Genomic DNA, 20,883 nt, shown 5'->3' with positions numbered 1-20,883 from the left:
CCAGAACATCACCTACTCTGAATAAAATATGTGCTACTGCAAATCCTTCTCCTCTTTCTTCTGAGCATATCAGTGCTACATATTTCTAATCTGATTTAGCTGACAATTCATTTAAAATTTTGCATCTATTTGAAAAGGAGTACCTGCACTCCTGTAATAGAGGAACTCATTTATGACGATAACTCTTGAGCATCTGAGCTGACACTCAAAGGATTACTGTGACAGTTCATTCCTCTCTACTGTTACTACAGACTCCCAACAGATCCCTACCTATACTGTTATTACAGACTCTCATCAGATCCCTATCTCTTTGTTATGCTTAGATAGTATTATTAAGGTTTTCCTTAAGGTAATAGCAACACCTTCAGATGCCTGAGTAGGGAAAAACACAGGTCAGTCCTGAGCAGATGGACAGCTCTTTACAGAAAAGATCAGTACAAGTGAAGACTCATTCAAGCACTGGAAATGGACTCTCATGCTGCTATTCAGTCATTTGCATTTGGACATGGGAATTTTACTCTTTGTGGGGCCTTCTGAATCACTGCATACAAAAAGATTCAATAAACTCTCAGTGAACAAATCGTGTAGGGTTTTTTCCTTGTATTATCAGGCCACTGCAGAGAAACTTTTCCTCAAATCACCCCCAAAAATTTCTTCATGTGGATAGTTTTTGAGGCTATAGATCAGTCAGTTTCCAGAATCCACGTACAATCAGGCAATAAAAGGACATACTGCCCTCAGGCTGTCCAAGGCGATTGCCACAACAATAGGTTGTCTGTACTGAATCCCAAGGACCCAAAAATGTTACCAAACTCCTCCAGACAGAGCACGACCACATCTCTCCCTTCCTTCAAATGCACATGGGTTAGAAAGCACTTTCTTTTTCATTTACCCCACCTGATCCCCATCTTGCAGTCCATCACACTTGGCCCTTCAAAATCAGTAAGCAAGTCATCCAGCTGAATGTAGCTCTCGCCATCTCTCTCCACCACACCATGGAAGCAAGGGACACAGGAGCGAAGTGGGTCTTTCATCAATCGCTCAAAACACTCCTTTTCATTCTCTGAGAAGCGTTTGAGAATCTTCCCACTATCAGCTGCCTTAAAACTCCCTAAAAAAAGAAATCAAACAAATGCTGACAAGACTGACATGCAAAAAAAGAAAAATCTCTTCCCCCACCACTCCAGCTTCATCTACCTCAGCCTCATGGCACCAGTTAAAGATTTCCCCTGAATACAAGTGATAATATGCTTTTCATAAAAAATAAAATATACAGGACAAACAGCCATTGGCAGTGAAAGTCCATTTGGATACATTCCCATGTTAGAATTTATAGCTTTAAGGAGTGTAGCTGCTCCAGGCCATTGGGCTGTTGTTTGCCTTTTTTCCAAGCTAAAGGTCTTTGCTAGGTTATTAAACAGTACTATACTTACTCAAATGCACAGGAAGAAGCCACAAGCCAGAATTCATTAATCCTCTGACAGGCTATTTTAAAGCTGCATAACACTGCCAGCATTGGCTTTGTCCTTAATCCTCACACAGGGTATATATACCTGCTGAGCGTGTACGTACGGGGGCAGCGCAGTCAATCAGTGATCGTTAAACAGCCAGGAACAGGCCAGAAGCCAAGCACTGCCCTTCTACACACACACAGTGACTGCGCAAGTGTTTACCTGCAGGTACTGCAGGTACTGCCTCTTCCCTGGAAAACTGCTAATCTGCAAATTCCCTGCAGGTACAGTCTGTAGTGAAATTGTCTTTTTTACAGTGCTGTGTCTGAATGGTATCCAGTACAAATGAGTCTGCATAGGCCACGATTAGCAGTAAGCAGACTCCAGCTGTATGGAGATTCCTGTCCAAACACTCCTGTCTTGCAACCTGCCAGTAACAGCTGAGGAGACTACACATTTCATTCAGAGGTACCCTCTAATCTGTATGAAACAAATTGGGCACCGAAGTAGGAGCTCTATTAATCCTGGGGATAACGCTCAACTTTTATCACAGCAAGATCCTTTAGCCATTGCAAACTAGTTCTTCTCTGACAAAACCTAGAACTGGCACTGCTTTGGCACAAGGGTAAGAGTGGTGATGGCCCAGGTTTTAGTTCAGAAAAAACCTGTCACATCAGAGAAGAACAACTGCAAAAAGGATGGACTAAACACAACCACAGAAAACTATTAAAAGGAAACCGCAACAGTATCTCTCCTAATCATCTTCTAGTAAACTCTTAACCCTCCTCTACCACTCTACTGCACAAGTCTCCAGAAGGTTATGATTACATAACTAGTACATCACTCCACACAGATCAAGCCAACTCCATACACTCTGTCATAAAAACTGCACTACGACTGGGTCACCGTGGCACTCTGCGTGATACAAGTCAGCCCCACCACCACCATGTGCAAAATACAGCTACACAATTTCTAGGGCTAAAGAAATTCCTCAGCACAACTTTGAAATGCATCACATTAGTGCATTAGCATATAAAGAGGTGGTTCAGGTACTGCATTACAGCATGATACAGCGTAGGTGTCTGCCCACATGTGTACTAATAACCCCCCCCACTAGCACTGCACAGGAATTAAATGAAGCATGAGAGATGCAAACATGATGACTTCCCTTCGCTGTTTTTTTGCCTTACCAATGAAACAAAGCCTACCTCAGGAGCACACTTAACAACTTCTACAAATACAAAACTAGAACCTGCCAAGTGAGCTGCCCCTTGCACTCATACAGTGAAGAGTGATGGGCTCACAATGCAAACACCTGGTCAGCAAGTCAATTTTTACATTTGTTTTCCATCCAAAGACTTATAGTAAGATGAGGAGTTTGTGGTTGGTATTAGAAACACTGTCCTTGCCAGGACTGAAGCACTTACAGACATGACCAGTAATCCTTCCCACTAGAGAACTAACTATTGGCTACTCAGTCAAGAAAAATGATCTCATACCACAACCAACAGAAACAGATGGATTAGGGCTTTAACTCCTCAGTCCCTCGTTTCCCTCTAACATGTATTTTACACATATCACTTTGTAAGGAGGAATCGGGAATCTTCCCTATCCCCACCACAACTGAAAGATGATCTAGTTCACAGATTCATATGATATTGGCTGCTTCCTTTTTACCTGAAGGAAACAGAGAAACAGTGTTTTCCTCGCTGCTGCCATCCTCAGTCCAGAGACAAACACATCAAAGATATGCATCTCACCTGTATGCCCCGCCAGCTGCACCCATGAGTAGCGTTTCTTGAAGGGGCTGATAACTGGTAAGTTAACCATGGTTTTAATCGTATGCCATGCCTTTTTCTGGAAATCAAAGAAAAGAAACATTACACTGGGCAGAAGCTGAAATCCTGACATGCCATAAATGTATCACATAGCTTCATGCACGTTGAATTGTTCCTCACTAATTTTTAAGTGCTCAAAGGCGGAACCACAAAGCAAACACTACGATCACTGTTGGAAAAATATGCACACAAACCCAAGAATGGACAAATAAAGATAACGCCCTACTGTGCACAAGAAAGTTATTTGTAAGAAATAAAAAAAAAAGTCATACTGCATGTCACAGGCTTGTTCTTAGCCACACCTCACTCTCTCTGTGTCTGAGTCACACAGTATGCGGACAGCAGATGTTGAACGAACACACACACACGCACACATACGCACATTTAAGTTTCCATGAGACATGCACATAAGCTGCTTGCCACTGTCAGCAACACTTCCTTTCCCAGAGAACTTCACCATCACCTCATGATTAACGGCTTTCTCCAAGTCAGCAGGTAAGCCTTACTGTGACAGATGCATAGAAAACGTATCTCTAGTTGGACACAGAACTCACCCCTGTCGCTCAGCACCCACTGACCGTGTGCTGTAGGATCTCCTGCAGGTCACAAATTTTCCTGCTCCCTCCCCTCTTTCCCAATCCTGTTACATTTTAACAAAACTGGGCATTGCTCTGGCAACCTTTGGCATACACAGGGTGCAGCTGTTTGGGTACTGCAGGCAGACAGGGAAACAGAACAGCTGCTCACAAAGAGCAGCTGAGTGCTCTGTGACAAAAGCAGAAAGGAAAAAAAAAAAAGTAGAAAGTGAAAACATCTCATGCTCTGGAACTCAGATGCAAGTGGGAGAGAACCACAGCCCACCAGTGTTCACGTTACACTCTGAGGAATCCCAAAGTGCTTCACAGACAAGGGGAGCAGCCTTATTCACCAGAACATGATACTCTGCTGGAGAAGAAACATGGAGCTGCAGGATACTCTTGCATGACAATTTACTGCTAAGGGGTTTTTGTTGAGATCAAGTATAGTTGGGGATTAGGCTGAATTTACAGAAGTGCTTATCAGTGGCCTAGCTGGAATTCACCAAAATAAATGGGAGGCACTGATGTCACTGAAAATAAGTTTAGGTACTTGCTCATCACCTGAGAAATCCCCATTCAAAACAACCATGTCTATTCAGGCACTATGAATACTGATCTGACAATTTAGGTGCTTAGGGTACCTAATTTTTATTGTCTTCTACACTGTACTTCTGTAGAAGTGAAAAACAGAAAAAGTGAAATTGCAGGCGATACACAGGCAAAATGTTGCTCTCCAGATCCCACTCTGACCTGGCTATACTTACCCAAACTTGTTCACTTAAACCATGTTTTTTATAAAGTATCCTCTAGCAACACTGGTCACCATGTGAGGACAAAACTCTGCAGCTATCTTAGAATGTATTAAGAGGATATGTGAACTCACAGACACAACTGATCTTTCTTCTAAGGATTTGTCCTCCCAAGAAAGTTTTACATTATGCTTCAAATTAAACTGACATACCAATATAGTCACCATATGAGCATACTTACTCTGAAATAACATTGCTTCTCCCTCTGTAACTAAATTTGGTTTTGAACAGAGTTCAAGCCGAAATGAAGTCACTCTTGGTCAGATATGTGCCCTGTGCATCAGTAATACTTTTGAAAACATACTATGCCAGTGAGAGGAAGCAGAGAAAATCCTGGATGTTTGAGAATTATGAAGACTCAGTTGCACTTAATAGAACTCCACAGTTATTACTAGCTCTAGCTGAACTCCAGTTTCATAAATAACTTCTGCAGGTTTAAATGACCCTTTCATATGCTATATTATTTGGATTTCATATTTTAGATTATTTGTCTTAAGTTGTTCCAAACGGCAGCCTTGCGGTGTTAAACAGCAACTTGCCTCTATGGTAGAGCAAGCTGCCGTTTAATGAGGATGAGAGAGACTCTTGCACACCACTTAAACATGTCCATAGACTCCTTCTGGAGGAAAGTGAAATGTAAATATTGTTATTCAAGTAGCAAAGATATATTATTTTTGTATAGTTTATTTGCCAGATTTAAGTGATAGCAGACGTCCTTTAGTCTACTTTGCTGTTTCTACTACAGAAGGACACAGCCCCAAGTTATTTAAAGAACAGTTGAAAGTAAACATCATTTTGAAGTAAAATGACCCCTTTGAATATAACTCCTGCTGATGATTTAGTTTTTCAAGATCCCATACAAATTTTCAGGATAACACTGCTTTTTCCACATCCCTTAATCAGAAGTCAGCATTGCTCCATAATCCTTCCATAAAGATCATAATATATTCATCATAATGTTCCACTTCTAACAAACTGCATCCTCTTTCCCAATGACTTGTCATACTGCTATATCCACCAGTAACGAGTACAGGTTTTCAAAGAATGCACATCAACTGTCAATGCAACATCACACTCCAGTGGCTCTCCCACCTTCTCCCTCCCACCAAACTCTAAGAGGCTGCAGCTTTTATTTGTACTGTGGGTGTGAAGGATAGACAATGGGCCAAATTCAGCCCCAGCTCAAGTGGACTTTGGCTGCTTAGGTTACAGGTGCCTTGGATGAGTATGTTTAAGTTGCTCATCCAATAAATAGACACTGACAATTTTTATTTGCTTTTTTTAACATTTTAAATAATTTCTTCACAAACCCTTTTTCCCTCCCCCCCCTCAAGATAGGGAAAGCATAAGGCTCAAGCTAGGAGGGAAAGGACTGCTTTTTGACCCATGCTGTGGAGCATGCTGCCATCAGCAGGGGTTCAGCAGTTGCATATTCCTCTGCTGTGACTTCCAGTCTCCCAGCTAACTCAACCAGGATACAAACTGCCAGGATGCAAGCAGAGCTGCATACTGTTGAAGCAGTGATATGAGTGGGAAGATGAAAACTTTGTGCCTGCTGTAGGAGGAATCTTTCTCACTTCTATTTCTAAAGCAAGATTTCTTTTTCTTTGTTAGTAATGGTATTATGTGCTTTTCAAATCACTGCTTTATGCTGCAATGGCAAAGAGGGCTTCTGCCACTGCCCATCTGTAATTCCAGTCCTTATTTCTCAGTCCCTGTTTCTTCTAGATTCCTGCTCAGTCTTCCATGATCTTTTGCTCTGCCTGGATTTCTCCAAGACCTCATTTCTTCTATATTCCCAGTGAAAACTCAGATATCTCTGTACTGTATCTGCATTCAGGATTGCCCGAGTCAGATGCTCTTGACATCACTGATGCTGTTTTAGATGCCTCTTGAGATCAATACACTCAAGAGTTTTCCAACAGTAAAATGGAAAGCATTCCAAAAGAGTCAAGAGACAAACATGAAAAGTATTAACCTTCTAAAATTCAGCATATAAATTACTCAATGTGAATTGTAACTGACCCACTATATAAACCTCCCTAAGCAATAAAAGGTGTGGGACACTAAAGAGGGGAAAAGCTAGCTGCCTGCCAATGGGTCAGCCCATGTGACAGGCTGTGACACGGCAAGTGTATCCCTGTCAGCAAATGGACAAAAATTCAGGGAAGAAAATGGGAGAACCGATTCAAGCAATGCAGCCACAATGCACGCAAAGGACTGTGGTTTGCTATCTGACATTGATCTGCTATCTGAATTACTCTTTTGAACCACTTTTCTGAATTTGAAGCACAGTTTTGAAGAGAAGCATACATCCACGCAGGAAATGTGGCACATTTGCACTATGTTAGCACAGCATATCCAGACAAGATGCTAGATGAAGTATTCCCAGCCTATTCAACCCTGGATAAAGGTAGCTGCTGCCATCATGTCTATCCATTAAGAAAGAGCAAAGAGCAGCAGCAACTGAGCGCTACTGGTTTCTGTGAGCACAGTTTTCTCCAGGCCTTTTCTCATGATGAGCGCAGAACTTCGTATGTTACTAAGATGGAGCAGCACAGCCATCATCACAGAATATGCTGAGTTGGAAGGGACCCTGCACAAATACACCAGCAGGACTTGCCCGATAAAAATCCACTAAAATCACTGGGAGGTGTTTCATCCATTTCAAGAGGTTTTGACTCAGACCTCACTGTCCCCAAGAATTAATCTGCAGGGACTACCAGGCTTTCCTGAAACCCTCCCACCATTTCAGGACAAGGGCTATAACATCCTAATAGCCAACCTCACTGAAGAGATTAGTGCAAACTCCCTGAATTGGGTGGGGTTTTTTTGGTCGCTCTTCTTGTTTTACAAGCAGTATAGAACAACCAGCATCTCTTTGAGCATATGCTGAATCCCTTCAGGGACAGGAGAACCACTCTAAAGGCAATGGGGGATAGGGACCTGAACCTTCCTCTCCTGTTCTGTGGAAAAATAAATAAAATCTCTCCCTTGTTTAAGGGTAAAAATGAAAACAGTGTCTCAGTTGTGTGAATGCCTTAAACATATGTAACTACCCTCAGGTAAGCTTTGACAAGCACGTAACAAGAATTTGTTTCACTTACTACTTTTTAGCAATTACAATAATTAAAAACATCAATCGTATCTAAATTAGTACGTATTGAGGGAGGGGGTATAAGAAAAACCTTTTTGTCAGGAAAAGGAAGTAATTCAGCTTTAATAGTTCTAGCACACTACTTAAACTACAGTGAGCTAAAGAACAAAAGAACACCAAAATTAACATGAATCAACAGGGTCTTTAAAAGCGTCCATAATTCTACCAGTAACAGAGTAGAGGACTAGTTTCTTACCCGAGCTTGTAAATCTTCATGGAAATTTTACTAGACTTCAGTAAACAATGACCCTTGAATCCTTTTTTCCCAGGAATATTTCAGCAGTTTCTTTTTCTGAGATCCTGTTGTCTTTTTTTGTGCACTAGTACAAAGCCTACACAAGCCTACAGAGAGCTATTACGACAGCAAGAAACAAAAGGAAAATGAGAAGGTTTTTTTGTAATTTTTTTTTCCTAAAAGGCTTTAAGAAAGAGTACTTAATTGTCAGTCATCATAATCTACTGTTCTCTTAAAGTCTTTACATCATTTAGGCTAAATTCTGCCACTCTGGGACATGGGGGCTGAAATCTGATCTATAAGGCTGGTTGCCACTGCCTACTCAGTGTCTCACTAACTCTTAGAAGGAACAAAGTTCCTCCACAGGGACTTGCAAGGAGTACAGAAAACTATAATTATCAAAAAGTAACTACATGCACTTCAAAATAATCCTGTAAGAGCCATGTACCAAAAATGTAAAAGCACTAGAGCAACACCTTGCCTGGGGATCTTGGCCAAAGCAATGAGCAGCAAGTACATGAGAAGGTGATGGGTGTTGGCCTCTTTCGGGGCACAGTAACCATAGTAATAGTGACTGGAAAAGTAACACCTGGGAAACCATCAGACCAGTAGCTGGAACTGCCTTCCTGCAAGCAGGCCCTAAACTAACACTAAGAATTACTAAGCTGGGTATCAGTTATGACTTATCTGTGCACAGTATTAGTCATTCTCCAGTGGCTCACTTTGCTGTGATGGGGGTTTTTTTGCCCCCAGTTCTCTTCCTTTTTCCTTCCTTGTCACACACTAACACCAATATTACTCTGAGTGACACAACAAATCCTCATAAGGTCCGTAATACTACTCTCAGAGGGTCTGAAGTAGTAGTGTGAGCAGGTGGTCACTCTCTGTTCATAACTGTTCCTTTTAAACTCTGTGCATCTTATACAGTTTTATTATTGCTTCACGGAATCACAAAAAGGGTGAGATTGGAAGGGATCACAGTGGGTCATCTGTCCAACCTCTCTGCTCAGAGTCATCCCAGAACACATGGCACAGCATTGCATCCAGATGGTTCTTAATATCTCCAATGAGGGAGACTCCATGACCTTTCTGGGCAACCTGTTTCAGTGCACAGTCACCTGCACAGTAAAGAAGTTCTTCCTTACATGCAGATGGAACTTCGTGTGCATCAGTTTCTGCCCGTTGCCTCTTGTTCTATTGCTTGGTACTACCAAGAGAAGACCTTGGATCCTTCCTCTTGGCACCTTCCCTTCAGATACTTATAGACATTGATGAGGTCCCCTCTCAGTCATCTCTTCTCAAGGCTGAACATGCCCAGCTCCATCAGCCTTCTCTCATATGAGAGATGGTCCAGTCTCCTAATCATTTACATAGCCCTCCTCTGGACCTGCTAAAGGAGCTCATGTCTCTCTTGTACTGATGAGCGCAGAATTGAACACAGCACTCCAGATGCAGCCTCGCTAGGGCTGAGTACATGGTCCAGGATCACCTCCTTTGACCTGCTGGCAATGCTCTTTCTAATGTGCCCCAGGATACCACTGGCCTTCTTGCTCCCCAGTTTTACTTTTTATAGTATACACAATTATTTAACTGAAAATGATTTTAAAACCCTCTGAGTTAATTTTATCTACAAAACCCTTGTTTTATTTATTGTAGTTTATTAAAACTGAAATCAGTTCAAAAGCTAGTTTGTTTTCTTAATTCTCTATGCCATTTTATTCAATTATTTAATAATTTAGAAAATGAAATTAACATATTCAGATTTGTTCTCTGTTTTCATTAGTGTTTGTCACTTTATTTGAATTGGTTTTGACCTGACTTATTGGACCTATACAGGTAAACAACTTAAATGTAGTTCCAAAGCTACTAACCATATCATCTTAATGAAGTAAGCCTAGCCCAAACAAAACTTTGTTTTCACCTATTTCAACGTAGTCAATACCTGCCACTACCATGAAAAGCTTCCGTAAGAAATAATTTTGAGAAACCACAACCAAGATAGTTACTAGTCTAATTTAATTACCATTATTAGATTTGCTTCTCTTTGAATGTAATCAATAACTACAGTACTATAATTACAACCTATTAAAAAAGATAATCACACAACACTTTAGCAACTGAAGTGTATCTACTGCTGCGTCAAAATCACAATACTCTACCAAGACAAGTTGTTACCCGCATAATTTTCCCCATACTAATGACTTTTCCATGGGCGCAGCCTCACAGCAGTGAGTGTGTAATAACTAGTGGTTATTAGGGGTTTAATTTTTTCAGGGGAGTACAGCTCTGGGACAACCCATCATCTCATGGAGACAACTGGGGATTTGAGTGATGTTATATATATAAAAATAATTTTAAAAATTATAGTGAGAGTTGCTGAGCAACACAGTATCTTTCCGGTTACAGTCACAAAATTTGCCTACCAAGGGACTCTGGTTTTGAGTTCTTTCATTTTGAGGCTTAGTGTAATTGTCTTTGCAGATGTGAAAGAGGCAGGCAGTTGACTTGGTCAGATCCAGATCTTGAAACAGCAGACATTTTTATGCCAAATGTAAGCAAAGTATAATTATCCTTGGTGTTTCTCCTAGTAATATATACAGATATATACACATATTCATGCACACTTTTAAAATATCTTAAGCAGATAATAAAAGCTTTTCACTGCAGTTAATCAAAATTCCATTACTTTTTTTTTTCTAATTGTCCAGACTATAACAACTCCTAGGCTTGGGATCATTTGGTATTTGAAGAAACTTAGAACACCTAACAAGACATGGAGAAAGTGAAGCATACATGACAATTTTCCCTTTTTCTGTTGGGAGAAATATAACTTAAATATCCACAAAAGTTCTGTGTAGGGAAGCAAGGCACAAGATTTTCCCATGGCTAAACCAAAAATGCTCCAAATAACAACAACAACAAAAATTCCTGAATTTGTCATACAAGGCACTTACTTTATACTTTCAGCAGCTTGTTTCTGTGCTTTTGCCCCTTATTAAAGGTTTGTGGAATCCTCAAGCTAAGGAGATTCTTGCTGCCAAGTCTACTACCCACTTGGCTGAATCAGACATGAATCACAAATTGAGACAAGGATCTCAATGGGTGGGAGGTGAAAGAGCAAGTCAAGAAGAATGCTCCCCAAGCTTATGTGAGCAAACCCTCACACAAACCTTTATAACTAAGTTTCTGAGTGTAACAATTCAGCTCCCAAGATAAGGTAAGCCTCCTACAGCAGCTGACTTAGCCCTGTTATTACCACATTTCATCTTCTCTTGGTCCTGGGCAGGAAACAGGTTCCTGATGCACACAAATACTAATCTGCACAGGAGTGACTATTTATCCCTGGACAAAAAGCTATTTACGGCCAGAATGTTGCTCTGTGATACCTTACACCTGGATAGCCTGGTCCAAAGTCCAGTGTTTTGAGCATCAGCTTTACAGAGTCTGTGCCCTGACATGCAATGGCATCATTCTTCAGACTGTCTGAGGTGCTATGGCAACCAATGCCAACTGATAATTTGGCCAAATCACTGCAACTGGCCTTTTGCCAGGGCAGCTGCGTTACTTCAAATGCTGTCAGCTGTCGCTCAAGGAATACAAACAGTGTATCCATGTCCCTGGTCAAGGATATCCCTGAGCAATCTCCACCTGCTGGATGCCTTGGCAGCCTTGACCATCGTTGCATCTGCTACAGTCCCCAAGAGAACATAATACTCACTGCTTTGTCACACAATTGATCTTCCTGTGCTGTGCGAGTGCCAGCTGGAGCTGTAAGACTGATAACAGCAAGAGAGAACACGTGCTCCTAAAGAATGGCAGTTTGCACACTACACAAGCAGCTTCCTGATCAACACCTCTCATCAGACTGCCAGGCAAACTGTGACTACACCTTCATCTCTCCCTCCCTCTCTTTCACCGTTCAGCCTCCAAACCTTTGAGGAGAAACAGCACTCAGCCTGTACCTAGCCCTTGATGCTTCTGGCTTTGCACTCAGCCATGGGTGAGGGCCACAGCTGCTCAACCAGCATTTGGCAGGTGTATCCTCTGACTGCAGGGTTTCTATTTCCTGTTTGTTCTGCACTCATGATGGGCTGAGCTAAATCTTCAGAGTCATGAGAAACACTTAATGCAATAAGCAGAAAGAACACTGTAAGTCAGAAGCCTCAGGTTCCTATGTTTTCTCCTCTGTCATGCCCCACCATGCAGTGAAATGCACCTATTATTTGGCTTTGCTACCCTTTAGGATACTTGGTAAGCTTGCTGGGTGTTCATTATGCCTGGGCTAAAGGAAGAAGTGAAGGTTAAGAGAAATGGATGGTTGGTATCGGACTAAATTATTAGGAGCACAAAATCCTATGTCCCACTCCACATCTGGGTTCTATTTGTAACTCCAGGAGCAAATTCCTCTCCAAATCAGAGGAAAATGAACGGCAAAGACAGAAAAGCATTGCTCGCCTTCCTGGAAACAGCATCAAGAGCCACAGTCTGCTGACTATTCTGCAGGAATCAAGGTTGGCATTTTGTTTCTGGTTATAACCAACTGAAATATCTACAACCTCTACATTATTCCCAGGCCAAAAGACAAAATAGTCAAGTATAGATGACTTTAAAGCTGCACTGGCACAAGGGTTTCCTTATCTCACAGATATGTTGACTGAAAGACAGATTTTATTTTAATACGATAACCAGTTTCTGTTCTAAGGGATACTGAACTGTCTATCTTTCATAGCAGGCATTAAATATAGCCATTATCTCTACTTTCACAGCTTGTGCTCTGCTCTGAAAGACACCAGTTCTCTAACAGGATGGAGCTCTGCCACCTGTCCCCACACAGGAAAACTGAACCAAAGACATTCTACCTGTACCAGGGTTTTGCCAGAACATCAGTCTTGCTGGAAACTGAAATTTTATTATCCAAGAAGTAAATGGAGGAAAGTTGACTCACTTTCAGAGCTCAGACTTCTGAGATTTATTCAGGCTGTCCATCACCCAGAAAAGTTTGTGGTAAATCGAACATCACTTTAGCAGATGGTGTGGCAGCAGGAAAGAAATCTTTCTTAACCTCCAAAACAACTACAGTTTAAATCTTCAGAAACGGTTTAGCAATTTGATAATTCTCTGCCCATCTCCCACTTCTCCTTCACCTGTCGTGGGTCGCTGACTGACATCACCAGTTATGAGAAAGGGACATCTGGAAATACAGCACTTTAGATGATAAAATAAACCTAACATCTTACTAGGTAGGAAATAGCATTATCAGTTCCAAATAGGATGAATATTTGGGCATACTTAAAACCCAAACAGATCCACATTTATCTATACACAGACCAATAAACAGGTTTAGCCTAAAACATAAGCACAATTTATTAAGGTACAAACGTGTCATTTGTGAACCACGCATGACCTCAAATCCAAATGTACTACAAGTACCAATTCATTTAAATCAGGTGTAGTTTCTGCATAACATCAAGAGAGACTGTGTTCTGGCAACAAGCCAGGAAATAACTTCAAGAAGTTAACCTCCCCTGAGTGACCTTGGGAAGATGAAGCATGTGCTTTATCTTACTTGCTATGCTGGTGTAGACTGTTACCTGGAGATACAGCTCTGTCCTGCCTGCCCAGCAGTTTGGGGCTAGGCTCACCACCAGTTCAACACCCCAGTGATTCAGTGGCCACAGGAGAATCTCCAGTCTGAACAGATAAAGAGAAATAAAGAAAATTTTGATGCTTATCCTTTATTTACACTTTCCTACTCACCAGAAAACACTATCATCAGACTCCTCTCTTCCTATCCCTAGCAGCTTGGGTTAGTGGACACACGTTGAAAGCTTACCATGCTCATACCAAGCCATATCCCATAAAACACTGAGATTCTGCCTGAAAGAAATGTAACACTGTAACAGTGGGAGACTATTGTGCTATAATTAATTTTTTTTCTGTAGGAAAGGATAGGAAGCACAAGGACAGAATTAAGGTTGCTGTAAATACCTACTGGTTATCTGTGATTGTGCTCCCTTTCAGTTGCTATTCCAACAAAGTTTTGACAAACTGGAGGAAAATCCAGGGATGAATAACAGTCATCATATTGCTGAGGCCAAAAGAATTATAGTTGTTTATCCTGAGAGGACCAAGCATGGCAACTGTTTTCTAATACACAACAAGGTTTCAAAACTATAAGAGCAGTCACTTGTTCTCCATGACCACTGGGAATGACAAGAACAAATGGCTTTAATTCATAACAAACCCAAAATATTCAGGTGAGATATGAGAAAAGGGCTATCTGGTATATCAGTGAGTTTTAAAACAAATTAGGGTCTAACTCAGACACAGGAGAGACCTGCCACCAAGACAGAACTGGGCTGCTGCCACTGTCAGTGAGTTGCAATACTTTGAAAGAAGTCCTTGTCATAAGCCCCAAGACGGTTCCTCATCAGTGGTCTCACGATACTTATGTCCTGCAGGACAGTGAAGAAAGTTACATGAACCCTTTCTGTGCTTTATTTCCATTTCCTAAAAGGTATTAAAACATTCATTTAGAAAATTAAGTCAGGCACACCAATACTTGTCCACAGATCAGGGTTTTTAAAATTATTGTACACATGCATGTATATAGCCACATACATATAGAGAGATTACCGATAGGTATTGATTTTTAAAGTGTTCTTACGTAACTTTTTTCTTTCTTACCATGATAATTCAGCTTCTAACATCCTAAAATGTCAGACACTGATTTGCAAAAGACCTGACCAAAGTCCACTGTTTCAATATAGGATCTAGGTCCAGACATATGCTCTTTCTCTGCTCCAGTTCCCACAACTGCAGGTTGTAACAGCTCTATCTCAGAACACTATTGAATAATATAAGTAATTAATGCTTGTATACTAAATTAGAGGCACTCAAATAAGACAGGTACTCAAATAAGCAGCAACATAGTGGTAAGTGAAAAGGACTATTAGAGTCTAAAAATACGTCATGTGAAAAACAGATCAGACATACAATGGTAGCAGTTTGCCATCTGCTCTTCTAATCTATCACAAGACAAAGTCCAGTACTCCATCTCTCCTTCCTCATCTCCTCCAAACTCACACCTCCATTATCCTTCAAAGAAGCATAAGCAGTTACTGCTTCACCTATCATGCACTCCACTGTTCAAACACGGCCCACCCTTAGCAATGGAATGCAAGTGTCAACATGTGATAGGCACTATTATTTAGTGGGGTGTGGTATTTACCTTGGAAAAAGTCACATCCCTCAGCAACCACTGTAATAACTCTAAGCTTTAGCTGTGAGATTATTCCAAACAACTATGCTGAAGGGATTTCAAAAGCAAAAAAAACCAAAATAAAATGATAAATAAAAAAACGAAACCACAAATGACAAAACCAAAACAAACTAAAGCAAAAACATATAAAATCCAAAATGCAAACAAACAAACAAAATAACTCAAAACAAACAAAAACCCACATTCCTATTTAAGTTAGCATCAGACCAGAACAAGTGAGGCCAGTGTTCCAGGCAGGATGGGAGCCATTAATGGAACATGGCAATGATGAAGAAACCTGAAATTCTATGGAAATGAGGACCCTTCACTTTATACCATCTGAGCGAGAGGGTTAGAAGGTAGTAGTTTGTTTTTGGAGCAAACCTAACATTAGAGAAACTCTTCCTGCCCCAAGTCAGCCCTAAGAACTATGTAAGGAATCCAGAGAAAAGATTTCTCCCTTCAGCAAAACTACAGGATCAAAAGAGAATTTATGTTAGCAGAACAACGTAAGAGAGGCGAGCTGAATTCCTCCTCCGTATCAGAAGTAGGTAGCCCCAGAGACAAGGGATTATTTAAGATTTCAATTTCCATAATGCAGTCTTAAGAAAGAGAATCAAATTCACATCTTACATAAGCACAAGTGACTCAACGAAAGACTGAAACTGAAACAAGGCATCTGTTTTCCTGAAGAGTTGTGGGTGTTTGAACAATAGTGAATGTGTTTTACGGAGCATGTTTCCTCTGCCCTAAAGGTAAACACATGTGTTTACAATCAGGATACTGGATATCCCACATTTTTAGAAGGACAAACATCAATTGCCAACTATTAAGATGTAAACTCACCTAAAAATAAAGTAAAATAAACAGGGTGTAGTTTATATAAACAACGTATCTACTAAAATTTTTATCTCATAGTAAAAGAGACAAAAACCCCCCAAAAAACTTCAAAGAACTTCATACTGTTGGCTCCTAGCAACAGAACTGCAAGCCACACTCCCATATCTCGCACAACCACCTACACCAGCCTCCTGAAATATGGAGCAAGCAGCAGCTTCTGTGCCAGATTGGACATAGGCAGCAGAACCCAAGAGCAACCAACATCAATACCAGGGCTCAACAGACAAAGAGAAAACAGAAATTTGAAATGTCAGTTGCAGATGGTTGATAACCTAAACTGGGCACAGGGGAACAAGCCATGCAGAGAAGTTACTTCACAAGCCAAAATTTTACTGCCCTGTCTGCCCTTTTTCTTTAGGAATGCAATGTAAAAAGAATATTGGTGACTTGGCTACATTCATCCTATAGCCATCCCCTGTCCCAGACAGGACTGTTGCCTATAAAATCAGGACTGAAAAGGCAGATTAGGATCAAGACAAAAAACTATAGCAATGGAAGAGGACATATTTCTACAGATAACGCAGAAAGTCCCAACTGATAAACAGAGACAGAAAAAATATGATTAGTTTTCTGCCACTCCAGTTTAAACATTGGAATGGGAAACCATGCTTAGGACGTCAGACAGTCCTACTGCTGGAAAAAGCCTTGGAGACTGTTGGCATAGTGATTAACATGCACTGGGCTATTAGAGAGCACAGGACTTCCCCCCTTCCTGGTCTCTTTGCTGAAGGCACACATTCTCTCTGGTCTTGCTATAAATGTTGGGAAAACAAGTCATGAAACTGTTATAGGGGCCTGATTAGTGCCCAGATCCAGACAGATCACTAGGGTGGAGAGAACTCTAGAGGCTCACTTCTTCCTAACATATTTAGAATATAGCTTCATTATTTTTACTACTGACTGCCTGTGGTAGCGATGTGATGAACAAGTGATAAGCAAAAGCATCTGGAAGTCAGGAGTCTTCACTTTAAAATCCTTTATAGGTTTTTCAGCAGAATGGCAGGATCTGTACTAAAATGAGTACCTTGGAATTTCGTTGCTTAGTCCTTCTAGGTTAGCACAAAGAAGGTAAAAAGTTCCTTATCTGAATTTCACAGAGCAAGACAATACAAACTGTACCCAATTATTATCTTAAAATTCTGATACTCAGCATTTTCCACTAGGAAAAGTGAGGGCTGAAGCATAGGAAGGTTTCTAAATTTCTTCAGATTACATTTTCCTCTGATCAAAGCTGACCCTTTGTAGGGTTGATGATGCTGTTCCTACTGAACATACATGGGTGGCAAAGGAGGGAGCCCACAGCAAGCAGAGCTTAAAGTGATTAGAACATTCAGGTCAAGTGCACTTAGCCAACAACCCACTCAAACTCAACTGAAGATAACAGTCAATCTGCATGCAAGAACACTATTCACACAGATTTTTATCCTTTCTACTGCATCACATAAGCATACAACAATGGAGAAGAATACAGATGCCATACAGACTTGTTCTAGCTCTGTCTCTTTCAGAAGATCAGGGTCTCAAAAGCCAGATGTCCTGTACAGCCACCAAAGCACCAATGCACAAGAATTCTTCCTGTTTCATTCTATTGTTATTTGTTCTAAGTTACCTCAAAGAAGGGCAAAAATGGCAAAAAGTGTTTGGTTTGTTTCAGATTGAACAACTCCAAAAAAAACTTCAGCTGTTTCTGAGGCTATAAAAAGATTCATATGGACCCCACTACAGAATTGCTAATGAATCCTCTGAAAAGCTTTTTAACCTTGAATTTTGAGGAAGAAGCCTGAAATCTAGGAAGAACGGAGTTTTCAAAGCAGAAGCAAGCTTTGAAGAAGAAGCTTGCTTCTGAAGAGCAGAAGTCAACCTGACCAAATCTGGCAAATTGTAAGAACCTCAAATTAATTTACAGTAGGCTTTCAGTAGTATTTAATTACCTTCTGTGGAGACTGCTGGGCACAGCACACACAAGGGATCGATGGAGCTCATCTATAGGGGACGTGTTCAGCTATCTGACTCTTCAGACACAGGAGGTGAGCTTGAGGAGGCTCAGCTGTGCACAAGGCAGCTGTGAACTAGGTTTTCCTGATACAAGAGGGCCATCTCTCACAGGGCTTGAAGAGCCTCTCTAAGTACAGCACTCTAGTGAGTGCCATCTCTAGCACAGGCAAGTTAACCAGGCTGGCCAGTGCTGGGCTTGCTCTGCAGCACGTGCTTTGGAAATGGAAGAAGGATGAAACATCACTGCCATATGTCAGCACCTTCAGCTACTGGAACGCATTCAGATGCAGAATTACGTTTGCACTGGAACTTTAAAAATGTCTTAATTGAAAAACCGAGTATCAAAAGTTAGAAATCAGCAGAATTTAGGTTTTTGATACAGAAGTTATCCTATTCATGGCAACATTTACCATTTTCTGCAGAGCACAGTCTTTAATTATATAATAACATATTGTAGTTCCTATTTATTCAGTGTAAACAAACACAATAAGCAGCATTTCTATAAAAAGCAGCATTTTTTTATTTTGCCCTCATTGCCTTTACCGTTTTTACTTCACCTACTGAAAATCTACTGTAAACACGGTTACTGAGTTGTGTGGGGCATTTTAAGATGGCCATCACTGCAGTCGTAGAGTGTTTTCCAAATTTTAGTGAATCTGTTTTCACAATCTTGTTACATGAATTGTTTTATTTATATCTCACAGGAAAAATACTGAAGGAAAGAAAGGTTAATATGAAAAGTACCCACTTTGAAAGCTTAATCTCAGATGTCAGTTTGCTTTTCCTAATATCCGGTGTCATACAACACAGTAGAACAGCGTTGCAGAACAGCTCCCATTAACTTGGGTTGCATGTACAAATGTTGAGCATTTCTGCTAGTAAGACCCACACTCTCAAGTCAGTCAATAGGAGAATAAGAAAAATACAGTTAAGGGCAGATACAGATAGTCTGTGTAAATAACCTGCCTAGTTTTTCCCAGGGACACTGTGAAAGGCAAGTAGTTCTCCACATCAGCATTCAGCAGTGTTAAATCAGAAAGTCAGTCTTTCCCTTCCTGTGATCTGCTGCATACCTACCTATGAAAAAATAGAGGTCCTGCAATGTTATCAGTCACTATGGAACTGTAACTTGTCCTTTGAGTTGATTGGAAATATAAAACAGTTGAAAGTCATGAATTCTGTGCATCGAGTGCTATGCCTGCTTGTAATTAAAGACTGTAGAACATTAATATACCCACACTGCAGGCACTTGAGTTCTTTCCTTACATATACTTTCAATGCTTGACTGATGATTTCTTAATTTAGTTGTCACACGTTCTCCTGATCTGCTTTTTTTTGAAAATGTATTTTCCTTGATTTTTAAAGCAATAATAGTCTGCTTGCCTGTTAAGTTTTGATCTTCCCTCTAGTCCTTCCTCTCGCATTTCCAGCAGCCTTCCCAACCACTCCCAATCACTCCCCTTCTGTCTGCCTGTACATATCCTGTACCCATCACAACCCTCTTACCTCCTTTATTTCCAAAGTTTTGTTCTTGACTAGCCTGCATTAGAATCATGCAGCCACCCATCACAATGTGTCTGCCCATAAGAGTGGTCACTTGAAAGCACAAGAGAATACCACTACCTGTGCCACATGCTCAGAGGATCTTCAGCAGGGGTGGTGATTTCAGAGCATCTGAAGAGGTTCCAGTATAGGAAGGTGTTGATACATGGCAACAATGCTCCCTCCATTTCCAAAGCATTTGCTGCAGAGTGAGCCAGCACTGGCCAGCCAGGTTAACGTGCCGGTGAGAGATGGCCCTCATACAGGAAAACCTAGTTCACAGCTGCCTCGTGCAAAGCTGAGCCTCCTCAAGCTCACCTCCTGTGCCTGGAGTGGGCTGGCTGAGCACAGCGCTCACAGCTGAGCTCCATTTGATCCCTACAGACTTTAACGAGCACCAGCACCTCAAAGGTGAGAAGTAGAAGCCTGCATTCCACCACAGGAAGCAAAAAAAGTAGAGCACAGAAAAGATGTGCTGTCTAGAGTGAAAATCACTGAGAAGAACTGTTGCAGTGTCCTCAACTACATGGAGCTGCTTGAAAAGAGCTAAGACACAAAGAAAGCTGTGTTCTCTATAGCAGCTCAGAGTAGTGAAGGCAGATATATCTATGTTGGAATGTGGCAGAGAGCAGGAGATAGAATCAGTTGTATTGATAATGAATGATGAGTTCCTACCATGACTAGTGTTCTCTTTCTATGCAGTGTTCAATGTCATTTATCAAGAGGCATTATTCTTATCACATGAAAATTGTATGAAGACTACAGTAGTTTCCTCTGATACATCACAAGTAAGCTGTGCCATTCCCACTAATTTATTCACACAATTCTGCAACATCCCAGCTTCCTCTTAAACAGGTAATCCTTTGGTGGACTATGAATCACAGACATTTCAGTACCAATTACATGCAGACACAACATGTATCTATATATGTTTATCATCTGTAACCACACCTCTGTTATGAATGTGGCTCAAGTACAGATGAGGACAGAAAGCTGAATAAGAAGGGCAGATTGAAGTTGAACGTGAGTAAAATAAAGGTGGTATCAGTGGGCTGGGATAAACAGTTTAAAGAGCTTGCATTCACTGCACCACCTTATTTGAATATCTCAGCCAGTA

General features: G+C 40.9%; 1 protein-coding gene across 2 annotated transcripts in view; it reads right to left on the bottom strand.

The window, feature by feature from the left end:
- ITPKA (inositol-trisphosphate 3-kinase A) overlaps positions 1-20,883 on the bottom strand; it is a 41,532-nt gene that overhangs the window by 12,925 nt on the left and 7,724 nt on the right. For both annotated transcript variants that reach the window (XM_032691447.1, XM_032691448.1), the window contains 2 exons: positions 3,212-3,308; positions 898-1,111 (listed from right to left, as the gene is read on the bottom strand). In XM_032691447.1, coding sequence (XP_032547338.1) covers positions 898-1,111; positions 3,212-3,308 — 311 coding nt within the window. The remainder of the gene's footprint in view (positions 1-897; positions 1,112-3,211; positions 3,309-20,883) is intronic.

The sequence above is a fragment of the Chiroxiphia lanceolata genome, chromosome 6 (assembly GCF_009829145.1).
Source record: "Chiroxiphia lanceolata isolate bChiLan1 chromosome 6, bChiLan1.pri, whole genome shotgun sequence".
Classification (NCBI taxonomy): Eukaryota; Metazoa; Chordata; class Aves; order Passeriformes; family Pipridae; genus Chiroxiphia; species Chiroxiphia lanceolata.
This window is presented reverse-complemented; position numbering and strand designations above follow the sequence as displayed.